Source organism: Nannospalax galili, unplaced genomic scaffold, assembly GCF_000622305.1.
Source record: "Nannospalax galili isolate Female #2095 unplaced genomic scaffold, S.galili_v1.0 scaffold1945, whole genome shotgun sequence".
Taxonomy (NCBI): Eukaryota; Metazoa; Chordata; class Mammalia; order Rodentia; family Spalacidae; genus Nannospalax; species Nannospalax galili.
The window spans coordinates 188,302-210,519 of NW_008352138.1; the positions used below are offsets into that span (position 1 = coordinate 188,302).

A 22,218-nucleotide genomic window follows, 5' to 3' on the forward strand; every position below is an offset into this window, starting at 1 on the left:
AGGGCTGGAGAGATGTCTTAGCACACAAGGGCTGGAGAGGTGGCTCAGCATCCAAGGGCTGGAGAGATGGCTCAGCATCCAAGGGCTGGAGAGATGGCTCAGCATCCAAGGGCTGGAGAGATGGCTCAGCACACAAGGGCTGGAGAGGTGGCTCAGCATCCAAGGGCTGGAGAGATGGCTCAGCATCCAAGGGCTGGAGAGATAGCTCAGCACCCAAGGCCTGGAGAGATGGCTCAGCACCCAAGGGCTGGAGAGATGGCTCAGCATCCAAGGGCTGGAGAGATGGCTCAGCACACAAGGGCTAGTGAGATGGCTCAGCATCCAAGGGCTGGAGAGACACACATGTGTACCTATAGTTAAAAATAAAATATCATTGAGAGAGAGAGAGAGAGAGAGAGAGAGAGAGAGAGAGAGGCCAAAGATTCCCAACACCTGGTAACGATGATGGCTGAAAATGTAGGTCAGTTGGCCGAGTGCTTGCTGAGCATCTACAGAGCCCTGGGTTCAGTTCCTAGAACTGAATAAACTAGATATGGTGGTACAGACCTGTAATCCCAGCACTTAGGGGAGGGCAGGAAGAGCAGGCGTTCAAGGTCATCCTTGGCTACAAGGCCACCTAGTGCCACTACATGACAACTTGCCTCAAAAAAAAAAAAAAAAAAAAAGAGGTGGGGATGGAATGGAAGGAGGGAGCATGGGTCGCGGTTGAGAGGCCAGGAGCCCTCCTAGGTCCTCTTCTTCCTCTTCCTTCTCCCCCAATCCTCTTCCCCTTATTTTTTTCTCTTCCTTTTCCTCCTCCTCTTCCTCTCTCCCATCTCCCATATGATAAAGGGAGGCATTTGTAACGGGTTAGCTGAACTGGCCACCATACCCAGCAGCTCATCAGTGTGGCCATCCAGCAGTCCCCTTGCCTGACTCAGCAGAGTCAACAAGTCACCTGTCAGTGACTTGGCTGTTTCTGTCCCCACAGTGTCAGAGCTGGCAGCCCTGACATCATCTGGCTGGCTGCCCACCTGACTTGTAGAGGGAGAGTATACAGTCATGCCAGTGGGCAGTGGCTGCTCGGGGTTCAGGCCCTGGCTACAGCCAAGCTCTCTACATCAAGCTGCAGCTGGATCTCGGGCTCTGTGTACCCTGACCTGTCGCCTCTGTGTTAGTTCCACGACTTTCTTGCTGTGCCATCTACAAAGACAGTCACCATCAATCACAGGATTAAAGGTCTGGTGAGGGCAGGAGCCACAGCTTTTTGAGTAAACCTACATCTCATCTCTGACTCTCTGGAAGATCTCAGTTCTACAAAGAAGGAGCCAAGCCACAAAACCACAAAGGTGGACAAACCAGCTCCCCAGAGAGTGGTGGCCACAGGCAGCCCTTGAACACAGGTCTAACTCTTGAAGTCTCAACACAGGGCCACGAAGCCTTGTTTGGCTCATGGATGACCCTGACCCACCTTCTTCTCACCCACACACCCCCTCAATTCCCTCACCCACTGTCCTAGAAGAAATGCTGGTTGGTGGTCAGCAGTACCCAGCAGGTGCATTGGTTCCTGCCAGCTGCTAACTGCTGCAATCCGCATAGATTACACCTCTGCACCAGCATCGTGAAAATAAATGAGGCTTTCCAGCCACTACTCAATCAGTTTAGATGACAGCATTGATGGGACAGAGACTGGCTGGGCTGGCATCTGCAGGAAACGGACTTGGATGCCCATCAGTCTGAGGACCTCTGTCCCCAGGACAGAATCTCTCTTGAGATCATTGCTGGGATTGTTCAGACAGTTCTGCCTTTCCATGAGGGAGGAGCTGTGATCACAGTAACAAGAGAGAAAGAAATGGCAACAGCTGGCACCGGTTAAGGGTTCACTGGGAGGTAGACCTGGTCCTTAGAGCCCTGTGCATATCAGCCTAGTTCACTCAGCCCTGGCGAGCAGCAGAATGCCTCACTGGACGACTCAGCAAGCCGAGCCTCTGAGGGAAAGCACAGCTGAGAGACTGGCAGTCCCAAAATTAAATGAAGCTGATTTCCAGCAAAGTTCTGCCAGGCACCCTTGGGGCCTGCCCTTCCCTTAAGAAATTACATATAAGGGGTTGGAAAGATGGCTCAGTAGTTAAGACCACTGGCTTGGTTCCATGCCCAGCCCCCACAAGGTGGCTAATAAGTGTCAGTAATTCCAGTTCCAAGAGATCTCTCTCTCTCTCTCTCTCTCTCTCTCTCTCTCTCTCTCTCTCTCTCTCATCTCCATAGGCACTGCATGCACAGGTATATGTGTATACATGCAGGCAATACACTCATACACATAAAATAAAAGTAAATAAACCAGAACAATATTTTTAAGAAAAGAAATTACATACAATGCCTGGTGTGCCATGATTCAGTGTGAGGTTTTCCAATTTACAGTGCCTCAAAGATCCACACTGAATGTGGACAGGGAAGCGCCCTCAACAGGCGAGTCCCAGACTTTCTGCTCTGCTGAGGTCTAAGTAATCAGCTTCCTTTGGCACAGCCAAGAGCCAGTCCCACCACCATGCTCCCCCTCTATGAAGGAACAGAACCCTCAAAATGAGCCCTTCATTCCCTAACACTTCCTGCTATGTTGGTCCAGTGACGAGCAAAGTATGTGTTAACGAACGCTATTCGTGGAAACACATTGCCCTCCTCTTGGTGCCTCTGGTGCCTCCTCCTCCCTCTGATGCTCCTGTTCTTCCTTTCCCAGGTGTAGCGCTAAGCACACTGAAGGGGCCACTCCACTTAATCTGCTTGTAGCTCTACACCCTCACTATCCTTGTTTGACAGGAATGAGCTGAGGTTCTGAGACTTCAGGAGCTTAATACACAAGGCCAAGTCATCATTTGTAACTTAGCAGTTTAGGGCTGGGAGTGTAGCTTGCTGGTGGAATGCTTACCTTATCATGCATGAGGTCCTGGGTTCAATCCCCAGTACCCCTTAAAACTAGATGTGGTTCCCACATCTATAATCCCACTTGGGAGGTGGAGGCAGTAGGATCAGGAGTTCAAGGTCATCCTCAGCTACAGGGTGATTTCAAGGTCCATCAGATCCTTTCCTGCCCTCCTCTCCTCCCCAGTTCTGTCCTTCGACATACTCCCCTAGGCTCCCTGATCCTTCACAAATCTCACCCAGGGCGCCAGGCCTTTGTCAGCTTCATATGAGGGAGCTGTTCTCTTATACATCTTATATATCTGTCTTGGAATCCGTTGTCAAATATTTGTGTTTCCTGCAAGGTCACTTTCGTATCATCTCACTAAAAAGTGTCCCCCTCAGCCCAGGACCCTGATCCAAGACCCACAGTCCCCAGAAGACATGAGTGCCTGGTACATGCCTTCATTTATGCTCTTAGTCTAATATCTTTGTGTATTGGACAAGCTTCCCAACTGTGCCTGGCAGACCTTGTTAGCAGCCTGTGCTCTCCGTTCTGTGAGCATGGAAGCTTCTCTCTTCCAAACATTTACCACATCACATGTGATATTTCTACTCTCCTGTTGACGCAGCTCCTGTTCCACATGAAGCCTGTACCATGAGGCCAGTGCTCTTGGCTTCCACCATCTTGTTTAGCTGGGTCCCGTTATAAAAGACCCCACTCTTCAGGGGAAAGGAGAGAAGGAAAGGAGGAAGGAGGACAAAGGGGTGTGGCTCAGCATGTGCAAAGCCTGGGCTCCAGCCACACTATGGCAAAAACCAAACAAGAATACAATGAAATGAAACAGGATAAAACAACTCAGGATGTGAGTCATGTCTGCACCCAGGCCTGTTCAGTGATGGTGATGGTGGTGATGGTGATGATCATGATGGTGATGATGGAGATGGTGGTGATAGTAGTGATGGTGATGGTGATGGTGATGATGATGGTGGTGATGATAGTGATGGTGATGGTGGTGATGGTGATAGTAATGATGATGATATGATGGTGGTGGTGGTGATCATGGTGATGGTAGTGATGATGATGATGGTGATGATGATGGTAGTGGTGATGTTGATGACGGTGATGGTGGTGGTGATGGTGGTGATAGTGATGGTGATGGTGATGATGATGGTAGTGATGGTAATGATGGTGGTGATGATGGTAATATTGATGATGGTGGTGGTGGTGGTGATGATGGTGATGATGGTAATGGAGATGATGGTAGAAGTGGTGGTCTTCTGTCTCTCCTCTGAGGAGGATCAGATCAGCTCATTGTGCCCCTTGTCCAGTAGACTGTAGGCACGTTGGCTGTATGGAAGCATGGGCACCAGAAGAGCAGCAGTCAAGGGCATAATCTGAAGTGGTGCCAGAATTGTGGGTGCCACAGGTGTGGCCCACATGAGGTCCCCAGGGGTGCCAGCCTCAAGGAAGCTGAGGAGGAGGACCCCAGCCTCTGCAGTGCCATAGGGTAGCCAGAGGCCTCAGCTGCCTCCAGGCTAAGTTGAGCTGCTTCTGGGACTTCAGGCCCCTCCGAGGTATCAGGGTGTGCCAAGTGCCGGCCTCTGGGGACATCTGTGCCATGCCCTGGGTTCCATGCTCACTGTAGCAAATAGAACAGGTGACGGAAAGTGGAGGCCCAAAGCCCCTGCCTCAAGCTAACTGCTGTCTCTTTTTCTCTTCTCTCCAGACGCTGATGCGGAGAGGGACATGGGCCCTTCCCCTGCCTACCTCCTGCCATCCAACTCACCAGACAGTGCAGGTCTTGGCAGAGAAAGCCAAGAAGAGGAGGTGACCTCCACCTCCCCAAGTCTTTCACAGTCTGGGGAAGAGCTGGGCCAGCCAGCATCTGAATCCATGGACGTGACAGCACCCTCTGTGCAGCATGACCCCCCAGGATCGCCACTGGCCCCTGAAGCCAGGGCCCAGCATGCCCCAACACCCAGGAGGACCCTACCATCCCTGAAGCAGTTCAACTCAGCCCGTAGGCAGCTGAGGCCTCTGGCCACCCCGGAGGCACTGCAGAGGCTGGGGTCCACCACATCATCAGGCTCCACAAAGTCAGCTGCCCCTGAGGACACAGCCCAGGCCGCCCCTTCAGTGCCCACAACTCCGGCACCACTGCAGATTGCGCCCTTCACAGCAGCTTCCTTGGCACCCACTCTCCCACAGAGCCCAGAGCCTGCCCAGGCCCCAGAAGATGCCAGCCCTGGCAGCCTGTTGGACAAGGGAGACAGCGAGCTGACTGGATCTGCCTCAGAGGAGAGCCAGGAGACCACCACTTCCACTATCATCACCACCACCATCATCACCACCGAGCAGGCCCCGGGTGTGGACACGGCTCATATCCTGCTTTATTTCGTCCTGTTTTACTTATTGTATTCCTGTTTAGTATTTGCCATAGTACAAATGGAACCCAGGCTTTGCACCGCGGGCAAGCTCTCTACCCTGAGCCACATTCCCAGCCCCCCTCCCTTTTTTTAACTTTTATTAAATGTTATCTTGTTTTATTTATTACCACGGTACATGTGGGGGTCTTAGGACAGCTTAGAGGAGTCAGGTCACTCCTTCCACTGTGAGTTACCATATGAAACACATCGTCAGGCTTGCACAGCAAGTGTGTTTACCCACTGAGCCACCTCTGTGGCCTAAATTTGATTTTTATTTTGGGACAGGTCTTGCTAAGATGCTCAGGCTGACTTTGAACTTGCTATTCTCCCGTACCACTGAGAAACTGGGATTACAGGCCCTTCCCCACAAGGTTTAGCTATTTGAATTTGGTTTTTTGTTTCATTTTGGTTTTGATATAAGATCTGGTTATGTAGCCCAGGCTAGTGTGAAACTTGAAATCCTCCTGCCTCAGTCCCCTGAGGGCTGGGATTAGAGGTGTGCACTCTCATTTTAGAAATCAGACAGGCAGACCCCGAGATGTTGAGCAAACCTACCCAAGGCCATACAGTAAATGTCCTATGGGAGGGGCCCCAACTGTCAATCTTGCCTTGACTTCGGAGGAATGCACCATGGCTACCAGTTAAAGAGTGTCAGCCAGGTTCGAATTATATGTGCTGTGGTATGGCTTGACCCAGACAGAGCCCTCTCTGTGCTTTTGTTCACCTTTCTTTAAAACGGGGCTGGAGGAAGCTATGGCGATGGCTCAGCAGGTAAAGATGCCTGCCGCCAAGGCACCTACCACCGAGCCTGACAACCTGAGTTCAACCCAGACCCACATGGTGGAAGGAAAGACACACACACACACACACACACACACACGATGTTCAAAGATAAATAAAATAAACTGTATGAGCTTGATGGGGCCACCCCGCGGGCAACTTCCACATCTGGTACCTAGACACCAGGCCCCACCCTGTAGCCTGTCTGAGCTCCGCAGGCATCTGTGTCATCACCCTGCATCATCCTGTGTCCTGACTGATGTTTCTTTCCTGGCAGCTCTCTGCGGTGTGAGCTTCTCTGACCCCGAGGGATACATTGACTCCAGTGACTTCCCACCACAGCCCTTCAACAGCTTCCTGGAGTGCACATACAACGTGACAGTCTACACGGGCTATGGCGTGGAGCTGCAGGTAGCAGCAGAGGGCCTTTTCCAAGGACGTCTCAGTCAGCCTGACTGTTGGTTCTCTTTGCTCAATCCAGGGCTATTTTAGTTGGGTTTTGTAAAGCAAGTAGGAGTTCCCAATTGCATGCCTTACTGAAATAGCTAAGAGGAATGAGTTGATGAATCATTAGGTATTTTACCCAGATAGAAAGTCCGTTAATGCCCTGCTGATATCTCCTCTCTCTCCACACACACACACACACACACACACACACACACACACGCACACTTGTTCAGTCACACTGAAATACACTAAAGTACCTCCTTCTGTCCTCTCCCTCTTAGCACAAGTAACAGCCTGCTTCCATGGAGCAGGAGAGGTGGCCCTGGAGTGACACCACTGTCTTGGAGGAGAGAGACCAAGAGTGGCCTAGCAATGAGACCAGCCCCTTGCCAGTTCATGCAGAAAGGAGAGAATGCATGGAGTCATGCTGAGTGCTCAGTGCCAGGCACAGTCCTAGGCATGGGTACTGAGCCCAACTTGGTACCCAGCACAGTTCTGGGAGTTCTAGGTTGCAGCCCTCACCCCAGCCTGGAGCCATCCCCACCTCATAGAGCTGCATCCCCACAACCGCAGTTCAAACAGGACTAGCATTTCTCTCTGTCCACCCCATATGTCTCCAGGTAAAGAACGTGAACCTGTCGGAAGGGGAACTTCTCTCCATTCGTGGGGTAGATGGTGCCACCCTCACAGTCCTGGCCAACCAAACGCTCCTGGTGGAGGGGCAAGTGATACGGAGCCCCACCAACACCATCTCTGTGTACTTCCGAACCTTCCAGGATGATGGCCTTGGGACCTTCCAGCTGCACTACCAGGGTAGGGTCTGTGAGGCCAGCCAGAGAGAGTGCTGGCCTCAGTTTCCCCCAGCACCCAACCACTCTTGTATTTTTTGTGTCAGGGACCCTGGTGTCAGTTTGATGCCCGCCCCCAATCTCAGAGTAATGTTTTAAAAGTAAAGAATGTAAGATACACAATTTGGGGACTGGGGAGACGGCTTGGTCAGTAAAGAGCTTGCCACACAAGCACGAGAACCTAAGTTTAGATTCCCCAGAAACCACACAAAAACTCACGCCCCATAGTGCACACCTGCATCCCAGTGCTGGGAGGTAGAGACAGGAAGATGAGCCTCAGGGCTCGCTGGCCAACCTGCCTAGCAGAATAAATGAGCTCCAAGCTGATGAGAGATCTGCTCTCAAAAATAAGATAGACAGTTAATTTAGAAATAGTCATTATGTGGAGTTCGGCGTGGAAGAAAGACTGTTTGATTTGCTACTTTATTTAACCAGATTCTCCATTTTAGGAGGAATACTTTTCACTGGATCCAATAACTACCACCAGAAGATGGTACCTATTACATATAAACATTACTTATAACCAGTGTGTGGATAAAGAAAGAAAAAGAACAGTGTAAATAAAAACAAGGGGGAAGTAAGGTAGCGAGCGATGAAGGAGGCACTTGATGTCAACCTCTGGCCTCCACACACGTGCACCCACAGGCCTCCACACTCATGTACATCCACAGGCTCACAAACACACAGGAACATGTATATACACACACCATAGACAGATACGTAGATGATTGATAGGTAGGTAGGTAGGTAGGTAGGTAGATAGATGATAGATAGATAGATAGATGATTGATAGATGATAGATAAACAGATAATATACAATTTTAAAAAGAAGTCAGTCCTATTGAATTATGATTCAAAATATTGTTCTAACAGTGGCTTCTCTGACCGTACATGGAACACTAAACCCTGACGGTTCTGTCATGACGGCAGTGTCACGGTTACAGGGAGCCGTAAGCATGTCATAGACTAGACTGTGGGAAACCTCCTGGTGAGTCATGGGTCCTATTGACCCAGCACCACCTGCTGCCCCAGTAGGGAAGGACAGAGAGCCCAGAGTTCAGCCAGAGGTTAATGAAAACAAGCCTGGCACTTTGGCTCCAACAGAGTTTGGGCCTCGGCTCCCTGTGTGTCTAGGGACGCCCTGCCTTTGGAGGCGCTTCGCTGCCTGTCTGGATTCCTCCTTCTGGTCTCTTTCCTCCCTCTCCTCTTGTCCCCTTATTCCTGCCTCCCCCAAATCCTCTGATCCTCCCCCTTCCTCCTCCCCCTGTCCTCCCACCTGCAGGCCATTCCCATAGCTCAGCTTGACAAAGCACCTGTACATGGGTGGGATTACAGGCCACACACCTGGCTGTGGGGCCCACATGACCTAGACATGAGGACAAACTCCTTACTCATTTCCCCTAGGGTATCTGTCCTCCATGGGTCACTACAGTGCCACTGTCACTCAGTCTCATCCTTTGAGTATCTAGTTCACCCTGTGTGTCTGCTGGGAATTTTTAAGTGAGAGAAATAATGTACCGATAGTAAATTTGGGTGCTGGGAATAGGGTGCACTCTCTGGGCCTCAGGGAGTCTGGTATGATCTGGTAGGAGAATTGTCTTGAACTTGAGGGCTCCACCCCAGGAAAACTGGGTTGCCGGGCACTGTGTGTGTACCCCTTTAACTCCCCACCTCAGAGGCCAACTGTGCCCTGGCAGTGTGCCAAGGAGACCCTTCCCCCCAGCATCAAAACTCACAACCACACAAAGGTGTGAACCGTTACCATGAGAGATCAGGGTGCCACATCACATCTCAAAGCCACATAATCTCTAAGTGACTCATAATCTCATGAATGTAAACACTCATAGCCTCCCTCCAAAGCCCATGCCCCTGCCATCCAGTAGCTATATGTCTGTATCTCTGAGCATTTTTTAAAGTTAGAGACAGGGTCTCCCTGTAGCCTCAACTGGACTAGAACTCGCTATGTTGACCAGGTTGGCCTTGATCTCATAGAGACCTGCCTGCCTCTGCCTCACAAGTGCTGGGATTAAAGGCATGGACACGCCCAGTTCCTCTAAGCATTTTTAAAGAGTTGACCAAGACTACATTTTAACATTTGAACCGATTTGCTAAGACCTGCTGGGGGACTCGCTTGCCTGTGTGATCTTGCCCCACAGTGCCCCGAGAGAAGCCATTCTGTGTCCCCACAGCCAGGTGTGTGGCCCATGATCCCACCCTCATACAGGTGGGATCCTCCAAAGAGGATCCATTTAGCCTCAACCCTCCCCTCCCCCCACCAAAAAATACTGTTCCTGGCTAGGTAGAGTGGGGAGCTTTGAGGAAGTGCTGACCTGGCAACTTCAGTACCTGTGAACTGCTCAGCCTCCCTGGGCCTCATCTGTCCTCTTCAGCACAAACTGGCTGCCAGGATGAGGGTCACACTACCTTTGCTCCTCCCCTAGCTTTCATGCTGAGCTGCAGCTTTCCCCGACGCCCGGACTCCGGAGAAGTCACCGTGATGGATCTGCATTCGGGTGGGGTGGCCCACTTCCAATGCCACCTGGGCTACAAGTTACAGGGCGCCAAGACGCTGACCTGCATCAATGCCTCCAAGCCCCACTGGAGCAGCCAGGAGCCTGTCTGCTCAGGTATGGGCCAGACTCCACCACACCAACACTCAACCCAGGTGGGGAGAGGCCAGCCCCCAGAATGTCTGGAGTGGCCTCAGGGCTCTCAGCAAATGTATCCATTATTAAATGCATAGAACATAAAATTGACCCTGGGGAACCATTGGCACATGTGGTGCTATGCAGGTCATCACCCTCTGGTACAGAGCATCTCCAACCAGTGGAAACCCTTCACTCATTAGCTGTCGCTCACCAGTCATTGTTATTTTGTAAATTTTTTTTATATATTCTGGATACTAAACCTTCATCAGATACACAGTGCCCTGCCCAGCCCCTAGTAGCCACCTTCTGTCCCTGTGGATTTGTCCACTGTTGAGATCTCATGCAATCTCTCTCTCTCTCTCTCTCTCTCTCTCTCTCTCTCTCTCTCTCTCTCTCTCTCTCTCTCATTTTCCGTGTCTGTCTTCTATTTGCCATGATGTTTTCATGGGCCACCTGTGCTATAGCACATATTGGCACCTCATTCCTTCTTGTGGCTGAGTAATATTCCATAGTGTGGCACGCTATTTCCTGTTTGTCTGTCAGGGGACATTTGAATTGTCTCCACCTTCTTCTGCCTGTTATAACTAATGCTCTGATCATTCGCCAGGTGAGATTCTATGTGGACATTGGCTTTCATTTCTCTTAGATATATTCCTGAGCGTGGAATGACCTGGTTGCGTAGTTTCATACTTGCCCATCTACCCAGCTTCCCACAGCAGTACGTCATCTTACTTTTCCAGTGGTTGTGTACAGTGGTGCCCATTCCCACTCAGTATTTTCCATGGCATTACAACCAGCAGAGGGAGTCCCCTGTATGCATCTCACTTTGTTTCCACATTTCCCTGGTAACTACTAATATCAAACATCTTTTCAAATGCTCATCAGCCGTGTGTGTGTGTGTGTGTGTGTGTGTGTGTGTGTGTGTGTGTGTGTGTTAAAGAACAGGCTCTTCAAATCCTTTGTCCATTGCTTAATTAGGCTATTTGGATTTCGTTGTGTTTTAAGTGTTCTTTATATGTGCTGGACACTAGACCCGCATCAGATACTGATTTGCATGTATTCCCTCCCATTCTGGGTTTTCTTTTTACTTTTTGATGCTGTCTGTGATGGATCACTTTTAATCATAATGAATTCTAACTTACTGGTGTTTCTTCCATTGTGTGGGCTTTGGGGGTAGCTGCTGCTGTTTTGATTTTTTTTATTACTATTTTATGTGTATGCATGTATTGCCTGCATGTAGGTAAGTGCACCCGTGTCGTGCAATGCATGAGGTCAGAAGAGGCTGTCTGATCCCCTGGGACTGGGGTTATGGACAGTTGTTAGCTGCCATGTGGGTGCTGGGATTCAAACTCGGGTCTTCTGCAAGAACAACCGGTGTTCTTAACCGCTGAGCCATCTCTCCAGCCCCTGTTTTGATTTTTTTTTATTGGTTCAGCCAGTGTGAGCAGCACAGTTCACCCTCAGAGCAGCCTCATGTAGCTAGATCCTCTAGGTACCATAGCTGACAGGCCTCCAGAGGCCAAGTCACTTGTACCAAATCGCTAGGGAGAAGTTGGTGAAGTAGCTTCTTAAGGTCACCTGGTTCCCTCTAGTGGAAAAAGTGGATGGTGCAGGCCTGCAAATGGGATCCTAGGTGTCCCGTGGGTTTGCCTTTCAGAGCCTTTCCAGTCAGTGTGATCATCTGGCCAACACCCATGAGCATCTACTGTGCACTAGACTCTGCACCCATGGGTGGAACTGCTTCAGGGCTCCTGGCCTTAGCATGTTCTCAGTCTGGCATGGGGTGTGTGAGCAAGTTAGCAAGTGGGGGGCGGGGGAAGGGAGACTGGGAAAGCCAGGAAAGATTCACACAGGCAGTGATGGGGAACAGGCAGGAACGGGAGAAGTGACATCACCATGGAGAGACAACGTTCAGACAGAAGAGGTGGTGCGGAAGGGGCCAGGCCCTGGTGGGAAAGGGGCTCCACCAGTTTGAGGAAGTCAAAAAAGATGGATGTGGCTGCACCTGGCTGAAGATGACAGGACACGGCACCCTATTCCTCAGGGCTGTGGGCCAGGAGATGCATGGACCAGGCCAGGCATCTGGATGATGTAGACTGGCCGTCAGGGGTGATCAGAGAGGGCTGTAGGCTGTAGAGGATCACACCTCTACTTCAGGTGAGGTAGGGTCTGCACAACCTGGATCGAGAGACAGAGCCTGGAAGCAGCTCCTGTGAGGTGGGACAACTGAGGCCAGAATACTCTCTCCTCAGCTTTTCCCCTTCCTCTTCGGGGCTCAAGCACTGTCCCCAGACCTGGGTCTACCCACAGTGGGGTCACTGCCTGGCACACTGCCCTGTACCCTGGGCAGAGTCGTTCTTGCCTATGGTCACCCATCAGGACAGCTTACTCCCACTTAGACTCTGCAAAGTCCCTGTGGTGGGTCTGAGGGTGCAACTCCCTGGCAGAGGGCTTGCCTGGCATGTGCCAAGATCACCCCCTCCCTTTTTATAATTTTTTTTTTAAAAAAAAGAAAGAAAATTCCAAACCACTTGGCAGTGGACATTTGCACCTCTCTCACATTAATTTTTTAGCTGTGTATGAAATCAGAAAGGAATTAAGTCTTGATTTGTGCTGAGGAAGGTGGGTGCCAATGCAGACTTCCAGTGGCTCAGGAAGCCGAAGGGGACAGAAGCCACCAAATGGGCAGCAGGATCAGAAGACAGAGGCGTCTGGGCAGGGGCACTGGCCCCCACCGCTGGGCTCCTGAGACACAGGGCCATGAGGCTGGCTCTGCCTGGAGCTTGCGTTGCAGGATGGTGGAGCAGGGCCTGTGCTTGGGGAACCTCCTGAAAGAAAGGCAGCACCCTGGGGCTGAGAACCTTCAGGGTAACTCTCCCAAACAACACGTTAAAATCACACAGAAATCTTCCAGCACCTGTCTCCTGAGAGTCACAATCTGAGAAACTCGTTTGTGAACCGGAAGAGTTCTGTAGCTCTTTTATGAGCCACAAATCATTTTGCAATATCGTTTCACCAGAATTTTTAACATGAAAGTAGTATACGGCTCTGGCTAAAAAAAAAAAAAAATTTTAAGAAACACAAATGTGTATAAGACGAAACAAATGGCTTTTATAGGCAATGGTCTCGACACGCCCTTGCTAATAGCTCCCAGAAGGAGATGAGTGGGGTAATGTTCTGGCATGATTCTTCCCTTTAGAAGATGGTGGGTGTTTTCTGGTCATCTTAAGCCGCCTCTGAGAACTGGGTGTTTGATAACTTCATGGATGGCGTGCTTCGTTTCACTAAATGTGTGGGCTCAGAGAGTCACATGGGTTCTGGTTTTTGATTTGAGGAACACAGTGGAGAGGGCTGACTCATCCACACGTGGCTTCCAATCTCTGAAGCTTCCCCTGGGATAAGTCCCCAGAACTCATTTCAAGGTTGGGGTATTTGAGCATATTTCTGAACAGAGTTGTGTAAAATTACCCCTCAGGAAGATGGTCACAATCTGCCTTTGAAGATTACTGATCCCAGATAAATGAGCTACACTCATAGCTCTGATGTGATTGACCTAAAGGCCAGAATACAGCTTCAGTTTCTTTTATTATTGTGAGGCTGGACCGTTCTTCACACTAAGTAGAAAACAGATACTTCTCCTTTTGTAAACTGCTCGTTCCAGTCCTCCTTGAGGATCATTTCGTAACAGAAAGTCCAGGTATGGGATGTTTAGAGGGCTCAGGGTAAAGTTACTTGCTGCCAAGCCTAAAAACCTGAGTTCAATTCTTGGGACCAACATGACAGAAGGAGAGAACTGACTGCCACAGATTGCCCTCTGACTCTCACATTGGCATCCTGGGAAGTGTGTGGATTCACACATAAAGAAATAAAAAAATAAATGTAATGCTATTTTTTAAAAAAAGAAAGTCCAGACGTTGTCGGCATCATGAAATAGTCTTTAAGTCCCAGTCCTTCCTACCATGACACACATTTTGGTAGCTCTTGTAGTGGAGTGGGGTGTTCTATCAAGCAGGATGCCTAGCTAGGCACTGGGGTGGAGAAAGGGAAACAGAACCCCCACTTCCTCTCTGCTCACACCCGACTTTCTATACCCAGCCCCATGTGGAGGAACCGTGCACAATGCCACCATCGGCCGAGTCCTCTCCCCCAGTTACCCTAGCAACGCCAGCGGCAGCCAGCTCTGCGTGTGGACCATCGAGGCTCCTGAGGGCCAGAAGCTGCACCTCCACTTTGAACGGTTGCTGCTGCAGGAGAAGGACAGGTGAGGCTGTGACGTCACTGCCTGCCCTTCCCCCAGCTCTGAGAGGAACAGCAGATGTAGACTCAGGTGCAGCTAGAATTTGGCCAGTGGAACCCCTGAAAGAAAGAGTTGGAGACACTGGCAAAGAGCTTAGGGCCCCCAGCTTCCAGTTTCTGGCCATCAGGAAACTGAAGCACAGATAGAGGGGGCATCATCTGGGCCACCCAGGAAGTCAGGGATCCACCCACAGCACTGCCTAGAGCTTCTTCATGGACAACTCTTTCCTCAGATGAACAAGGGGGAGCATCTATTGAGCACCTACTTTATACACAGCTGTGATTAGACTCCTATGAATAACAGGCACAGCATAGGGAGCCTTGGCTCCTGAGAAGACAGGAAGCAGATGTGGAGAACGCTAAGCTGCAGAGAGCTAGGCAGGTGGGAGCAGGCAACATGCCAGCCAGGCCTGGGTATACAGACTGCAAGTAAATATGAAGAATCCCGATTCGGATCTTTAATATTCTAGGGACTTATTCTAGAAAGTTCTAGAAAACTAAGAGCACAGATGTTTACTTCCTGTCTTGGTTTGGGTTCCACTGAAAGAAGGTGGGCGATGGGATGCGAAGGGGAGGGGTTAGATGTGAGTTGGTCCTGGTGAGCAGTCAGCACCGTGGGAATGAGAGGGAGAATAGTGTGTACAGTGAGCAGGCAGCTCCTGGGACAAGCAGGCAGGACTCCCAATACACACACACACACACACACACACATACACACACACACACACACACACACACACACACACACACATGCACGCACGCGTGCAGCTGTGGACCTCGGAATGTATCCAGCAAGCCCATCGATCACAGTGTTGGTCATAGTCCCCTGCCTTGTCCTCTACCATTTGATGAGCTACAGACCCTGAGGCTTGGGTGATGAGGACGCCAGCAAAGTGTGCTCCCACATCCAGGGATTCAGGAACAAGGAGGGCAGGACCTTCACTCCCAGAGCACCAGCACTTTGGAATTCTGGGATCTGACATGCTTCAGATTCTGTCTCGAATATTTGAGGGCTGAAGGTGTAGCACAGTAGTATATCACTTACCTAACATATGCAAAACCCTGGGCTTTATCTCCGGGAGGAGGGAGGGAGGGAGGGAGGGAGGGAGGGAGAGAAATGAGCACTTTCTAAAATGATGTAACTTTAGACACGTGGGCCATAGACACATCACCCTGCTTGCTGTCCAAACAACTGACAGAAGGGCTGAGTTGACCCCCAGGGGTCTTAGCCAAGAAAGAGGAAATCGACTGCATCTGTCCTGTGCATGTTATTGAGGGAAACTGGGTAAGATGCCCCAATATGTCAGTTCAAGAGCTCAGATTGGACTAAACGAACCAGAGAACAACAGGAAACATTTCAGGCCCTAGAATGGGGGTCGGGGAGCAGAGAGGGGTAAAGGAAGGAATAGGAACCCCTCCCATACATGCACACATGCAAGACTAGAGCGGAGACTGTTATGGGGACCCAAGGACTGAAGCTGTGTGGGCTCCTAACACATAAATAGAGCTAAGGAGCCGGGGAGGGACGTGGAGAAAGAGTTTAACATGATTCTCCCCAAATGGAGAGCTGCGATCCCATAATACGCAGGACACGGTCAGCTGGGTTCTCAGAGCAGACATGTTTGGGAGACACTGGGTGCTGCCTTACCCCTGTGTTAGGACTGAACAGTACACGTTAGCCTGTAGAGCTGAGTCAGAGTGCCTCTGGGCCAGGTTGCCTGGCTGCGTACGGAATCTTGCTCCTCAATTCTGGTTACACGTGCCCCCTGATTCACGATGCAGTAGCCATCCCACATGCCTCATGCTGTCCACTCGCCTCCCCCCCCATGCATCCCTGAGGGACATGGGACAAGCAAGCAGCCCACACTTCAGTGACAGGCAAGGAAGGTAGAAGACAGGATTTGAGTTCAGATTCGAGACTCCAGGGCAGCAGTTGCCAAGTGCCTTCTCCCCTCCCTCTGCCCTGTCAATGACCTAGAAAATGTGTCCGTGTCCCTCTGTCCTTTCTCCTACCAGGATGACTGTCTACAGTGGATTAACAAACAAATCAGCTCTTCTGTATGACTCTTTTCAAACGGAAAGCGTGCCCTTTGAGGGTCTGCTGAGTGAGGGAACCAGCATCCGCATTGAGTTCACATCTGACCAGGGCCAGGCAGCCTCTGCCTTCAACATCCGCTTTGAGGGTAAGGGGCCCTCTTTGTAGGGTGGTTGTTTGGAGCAAGCATGTAGAGGCCGAGCCTGGGTCCTAAGAGGGGAAATATGGAATCTAAGGATGGAGGACCCACTGACCAGATGGGCCCACCGATTTTCCAAGAGGGACTTTAGGTTTTAGTATCAACACCTACCTACTGAGCATTTCCTGTGCCCAGGGCCAGCATGAACTTCCTTCTACCTCCTTTCTTCCTTTTTCTTCCTTCCCTCCCCCCACTCCATCTCTCTTCATTTCTTTCGAGACAGGGTCTCATGTAACCCAGGCTGAACTTGAACTGGATATGTAGCTGAGGATGACTTTGAATTTCTGATCCTCCTGCCTCCACCTCCCGAGGGCTGGGATCACAGGTGTGTACCACTGTGCCTAGTTTATACCGCACAGGGCGCCTCATGCATGTTGGGCAAGCACTCTGTTGACCCCAGCCCTGCTTTCATTTTGGTTTTTGAGGCAGGACATCTTGAACAGTCCAGGCTGGACTTGAACTCACAGTCCTCCTGCCTCAGCTTCCCCAGTGATGGGAGCACAGTGTGTACAACCACACCATGCTTGTGTGTGTGTGTGTGTGTGTGTGTGTGTGTGTGTGTGTGTGTGTGTGTGTGTGTGTGTGTGTGTGTGTGTGTTCCCGGGTGGCACTCACCACACAGAGCTGTGGAACCGTCATTGTTGTCTCAGCCAGGAAGTCAAGATGGAAGGAGCCCAGGCAGACTGCTTGAGGTCCTCACTTAGTGCAGATGGAGCTGAGGGGGCTTCCAGGCAGCTTCAGGGTCCTCGCCAAAGTGCTTCTCCATCTAGGAACACCTCTGACGGCCCAGCCTCTTCCTCCAGGAAGAACGGGTGGGAGCTCTCCTGCTCAGACCGTGGGTGTTCCCTGTACCCTGGGGACCACAGCTCTGGCTTCTTCAAGAGCATATATCATGATGAGGACAAACGTGTATACAGTGGCAGGACTTGGAACTCTGAAGTACTGGGGCAAAGAGAGGAGTTACACACTGCAGCTCTGCAGGGCTGGGAGACAGAGGTTCCTACCTGCATCACACACATGGAAAATGAGACTCCAAAAGTCCAGGCACCTGGCCCAGAGCAGCCAGAACTAGAACTCAGGGTCTGGCATATCTGCAGAGTCCACTCAGTAGCCCAGACTGTCCTAGAAATTATTATGTAGCCCAGGCTGGCCCTGAACTCACAATGATCTGCCTGCCTCAGCCTCTCTAGTGCTGGGATTACAGGTATGAGCCCCTACTCTTGGCTCTGGGGTAACTTTTCCGTGAGATTTTTCTAAACAGCAAGGGGAGACCCACCTCTTAAAGTAGTCCCCTGACTCATTTGGCTACCTCCCCCTTTGTTTTCCCACTTCAGCCTTTGAGAAAGGCCACTGCTATGAGCCGTATATCCAGAACGGAAACTTCACCACATCCGACCTGACCTATAACATTGGTACTGTAGTGGAGTTCACCTGTGACCCTGGTCACTCTCTGGAGCAGGGCCCAGCCGTCATTGAGTGCGTCAATGTGCGCGACCCATACTGGAATGACACGGAGCCCCTGTGCAGAGGTGAGCACAACTGCCCCTCCCCCCAGCATAGGGCATCCAGGCCCCCCAACCCCTGCAGCTACAGATAACAAGGCACTGGCCCAGAAGTGTAACCCCAATAACACACCAATTTTAGGATGGGTTCATTTCCAGGGACCACAGTCCTCTGAGTGTGGGTTGCTGCTGGTCCTTGGGGAAATCACAACCTGGTCAATTTTAAAAGGCGCCTGTTCCTTCGGGTACAGGACCTACATCAATTGCATGGCTAGGGGAGAAGGCCCCTGCATGTCAGCCCATTATATACCCTCAGCTATTTAACCTGCTGTAGTACACAGCTCATTCAGCAGCACATGGCAGCTCTGAACCTCACAAATGATAACCATTGTTGATCATAACTGGGTAGCAATTACGTTACAGGAACCCTGCCGAGGGCTACAGTGTTTCATCTGACGTCATCCTCCCTTGAGGCCCATAAAGTGGGCATTATTGCCCCATTAAGATGAGGAGGCTGAAATGGAGGGGGCATGCTGGGAAGCACTGGGAGGGTCACTGGCAGAGAAAGGGCCTGGCTTGGCTTCCCTGTGCCCAGAGCTTGGACGAGCTTGGCCATGTGCAGACTCACTCACACAGATCCAAAGGCCACTGAGCCCAGCCATGTGGAGCACTGAAGGGCGTCCTTGCTCCTGGCAGCTACCTGCTTGGTTGAGTGCTTGGTGTGAAGTCACAGGTCTGCTTTTGTGAGGGATTGGTCCCTGAATTAAACTTGCTACTTTAACAGAGCGGAATTTATCTGGGCTTTAGCCTCTGTCACACTGAGAACTTTCCAAGGCAGTAAACAGAGCGGAACTGAAAGAGCACCAGCCACAGCCACCTCCCTGCTTCTGGTCCAGGCTGAACTTTGGACAGCTGTGTGCCCAGCTGCAAGCTGGCCTCTAGAGCTCACTCAGGCTCCATCACAAGCCACTGGGCCCTCGAGGGTGTATCTCCCACTATATAAGGAGGAAATTTGATGCCCTAAGACGCTACACACCGCACATCATGTCACAAGCCAGACTTACCATCCTTCCCTGACAGAGCCACAGGAGTCAAGAGGGCATTGTGGGCTCTGTCCTTGGTGCTGAAAACGGCTCTTTTCCCTCCCCCCACACACAATCCCCTCCCCCATTACAGGCACCCAGCTTCACAGGACCCACAGATATCAACTCCATCCCCCATGTTTCTGACTGCTGTGCTGACTCATAAATGGCATCTTCCTGTCTGTCTGTCTGTCGCAGCCATGTGTGGTGGGGAACTATCTGCCGTGGCCGGGGTAGTGCTGTCTCCAAACTGGCCAGAGCCCTACATGGAAGGTGAAGACTGTGTTTGGAAGATCCATGTCGGGGAAGAGAAGCGAATCTTCCTAGACATCCAGTTGTGAGTATTCCCGCTCCCACCCCCTCCACAATCCCACTGCTTTGAATGCATCCAGGAAGAACCCACTTCTGCTTTGTTGTTTCAACCAGTATCAACTGAGCATCTACTATGTGCTGGAGACCTACAGAGCTCTGGGGTTCCCATAGCAACAGCAGCACCAGCACACAAACAGGGTCCTGACTTCTCAGGAGATTCTTTCTGCTAAAGAGTTTGACGTCCGTCCAGAGAGAACACACAGAAAAGTCACACACAGTGACTTCAGTCAGCAATGTAAGGAAGGGTCATGGTGCTGAGAGAGTCTAGATTGAGGATTTGATGTAAAGAAAGAGGTTAGAAAGATTTCCCCATCACCTCATAGGAAACCTAAGGACGAAAGGAGCCGGGTGTGGCAAGAGCACCCACATCATTTTCTTTTCTTCTTCTTACATTGTTACTTATTTATTTTGTGGCGGGGAGGGATGTGTAAGCCACTGCATATGTGTGGAGGTCAGAGGGAAACTTTTGGGAGTTGGTTCTCTCCTTTCATCAGGTGAGTCTTGGGGATCAAATTCAGGTAGTCAGATTTGGTACCAAATGCCTTACTGAGCCATCTTGCCAGCCCCCAATTTTATATTTTTTACATTTATTTAATATTTTTTATGTGTATGAATGTATTGCCTGCGTGTGTGTGAGTGCACTGTGTTGCACAATGCCCATAGAGATCAGAAGAGGGCATCAGATTCCCTGGAACTACAGTTAAGGATGATTGTTAGCTGCATTGTGGGTGCTGGAATCCAAAACCCAGTCCTCTGCAAGAGCACCCGGTGCTTTTTAACTGCTGAGCTATCTCTCCAGCTCTGGCCTCTAACTTTTGAAGGACCAAATGATCAATGTGGACATGAGTGAAGTGCACTGTGCCACATATACCAACCACACCACAGTTTATTTTTCTTTGTCTCCTTCAGCGAGGGTGGATGCTCCTGTCAGTCAGGGTGTGGGCCGGTTTTGCTGTTTTCAGATCCAACACCAAGCCTGGTGTACACTAAGTATTCACAAAGAGCCCACTGGATGAGAGGTGTTCTGTGAATGGGATCACCTGCTTCCCATGCTCCTGGGCACAATCATGACCTCGGAGTCCATGCAGAGCATCCCCTACTCCCTGGGAGAGCAACACTAAAGGACTCCGAGCCAGATGAAAGGGTGCTGGCTCTGAGCATCTGCATTCAAGGTCATCCCCATGAACCTGCCTGGAGAGCAGCATCTAGTCAGCCTGAGGTAGGGGCTCCCACAGGCAGGTGGAAGCTGACAGCAGCCAGGCCTCTCAGCCATGCCCTTCCCTGTGTGAGATGGGATGAGACAGGGACACGGTGGCCTATAGAGGAAGCTCAGAGATCTTTCTGGCCGAGCCAGTTAGCTGCAAATTGGCTGGGAACTCAAGCCTGAGGGCCACTGGCTCTGCAAGTGGCAGACCACTTGTTCATGCCTAGTGATTATCTTTTCATAGCATATGTTCACTGTACGAAGTGCTTGGCTTCATGGTGACTGTCTCATTCTCTACAGTGTACCTTGGTCATGTTCACGCCTCATCCTCTCTTGTCCCTTGTCTCTCTCTATCAAGTTCCCTTAAAAAGTCCTCCTTGATTACAACATGGTAAAAGCAAAGACGGATAACAAGCAGCTTCCCACTGCAGCCTCAGATAAGACAGAGGTCACTGGTGACCACATTTCCACTCCACAGGACCTTCCTCAGCGGAAGACATCCCTGGTTGCTAGCAAGCTGGCTGACTGATTAAAAGAGTGGAACTGCAAAAAAAATTATTATTTTGTTTATTTTATGTGTATGAGTATATTGCTTGCCATGTGGGTACTGGGAACTAAACCCAGGTCCTCTGATCTTAACCACTGAATCATCTCTCCAGCCCCATGATTTTTTTTTCTTTTTTGTCTCATTGAGAGAGGGACTCCCTGTCACTCCAGCTGGCCTGGAACTCACTATGTAGATCAGGCTGGCCTTGAACTCACAAAGATCCACCTGCCTCTGCCTCCCGAGTGCTGGGACTAAAGGCGTACATCACCACACCCAGCTCCCACAGATATTTTTAGCCAGATTTTGTGCATGGGAGAGAACAAGTTATCTGTCTAAGTCTGGCTGCTTTGCTTCGTGTGACATTGTCTAATCCCATCTATTGTCCTGCAAATGACATGATTTTATTTTTCTTTATGGCTGAATAAAACTCTGCTGTGTGTATGAGCCACATTTTCCTTGGTCCTTCCCCTGTTCCTAGACATCTGTACTGGTTTTATAGCTTGAAGAGTGCAGAATAAACCTGGGTGCATACAAATCTCTGTGCTAGGCTGAGTTGGGTCCCTTTGAGGACAGACTCAGAGAGTCACACAGCAAATCTACTTTTAGTTTTTTGAGACATCTCCACACTGATTTCTGAAGTAATTGTCTTAGTTTGACTCTCACTGGCAGTGAATAAGCAGTCCCCTTTCCCCATATCCTCACCAGCATTTATTGTCATTTATTTTCTTCATGATAGCTATTCTGGCTAGAGTACGATAGACTTCTAATTTGTGTTTCCTTTATGACTAAGGATGTTGAACATTTTCTCTTGTTTATTGGCAGTGCATTTCTCCCCTCCTCCTCCCCCTCCCCCTCCTCCTCCCCCTCCTCCTCCTCCTCCTCTTCTTTCTCCTTCAGGCCCAGGGCTAAGGGCCACAGCATCACTCAGAGGACAGTGCGGCATCCTCACTCACA

The 22,218-nt window shown here is 50.5% G+C and overlaps 1 protein-coding gene across 3 annotated transcripts in view; it reads left to right on the plus strand.

Moving 5' to 3' along the window:
• Positions 1–22,218, plus strand: part of Sez6l (seizure related 6 homolog like) — a 193,870-nt gene that overhangs the window by 100,363 nt on the left and 71,289 nt on the right. For all 3 annotated transcript variants that reach the window (XM_008849016.1, XM_017802178.1, XM_017802179.1), the window contains exons 2-9: positions 4,605–5,243; positions 6,362–6,495; positions 7,152–7,344; positions 9,821–10,006; positions 14,123–14,288; positions 16,340–16,506; positions 17,892–18,086; positions 19,340–19,478. In XM_008849016.1, coding sequence (XP_008847238.1) covers positions 4,605–5,243; positions 6,362–6,495; positions 7,152–7,344; positions 9,821–10,006; positions 14,123–14,288; positions 16,340–16,506; positions 17,892–18,086; positions 19,340–19,478 — 1,819 coding nt within the window. The remainder of the gene's footprint in view (positions 1–4,604; positions 5,244–6,361; positions 6,496–7,151; positions 7,345–9,820; positions 10,007–14,122; positions 14,289–16,339; positions 16,507–17,891; positions 18,087–19,339; positions 19,479–22,218) is intronic.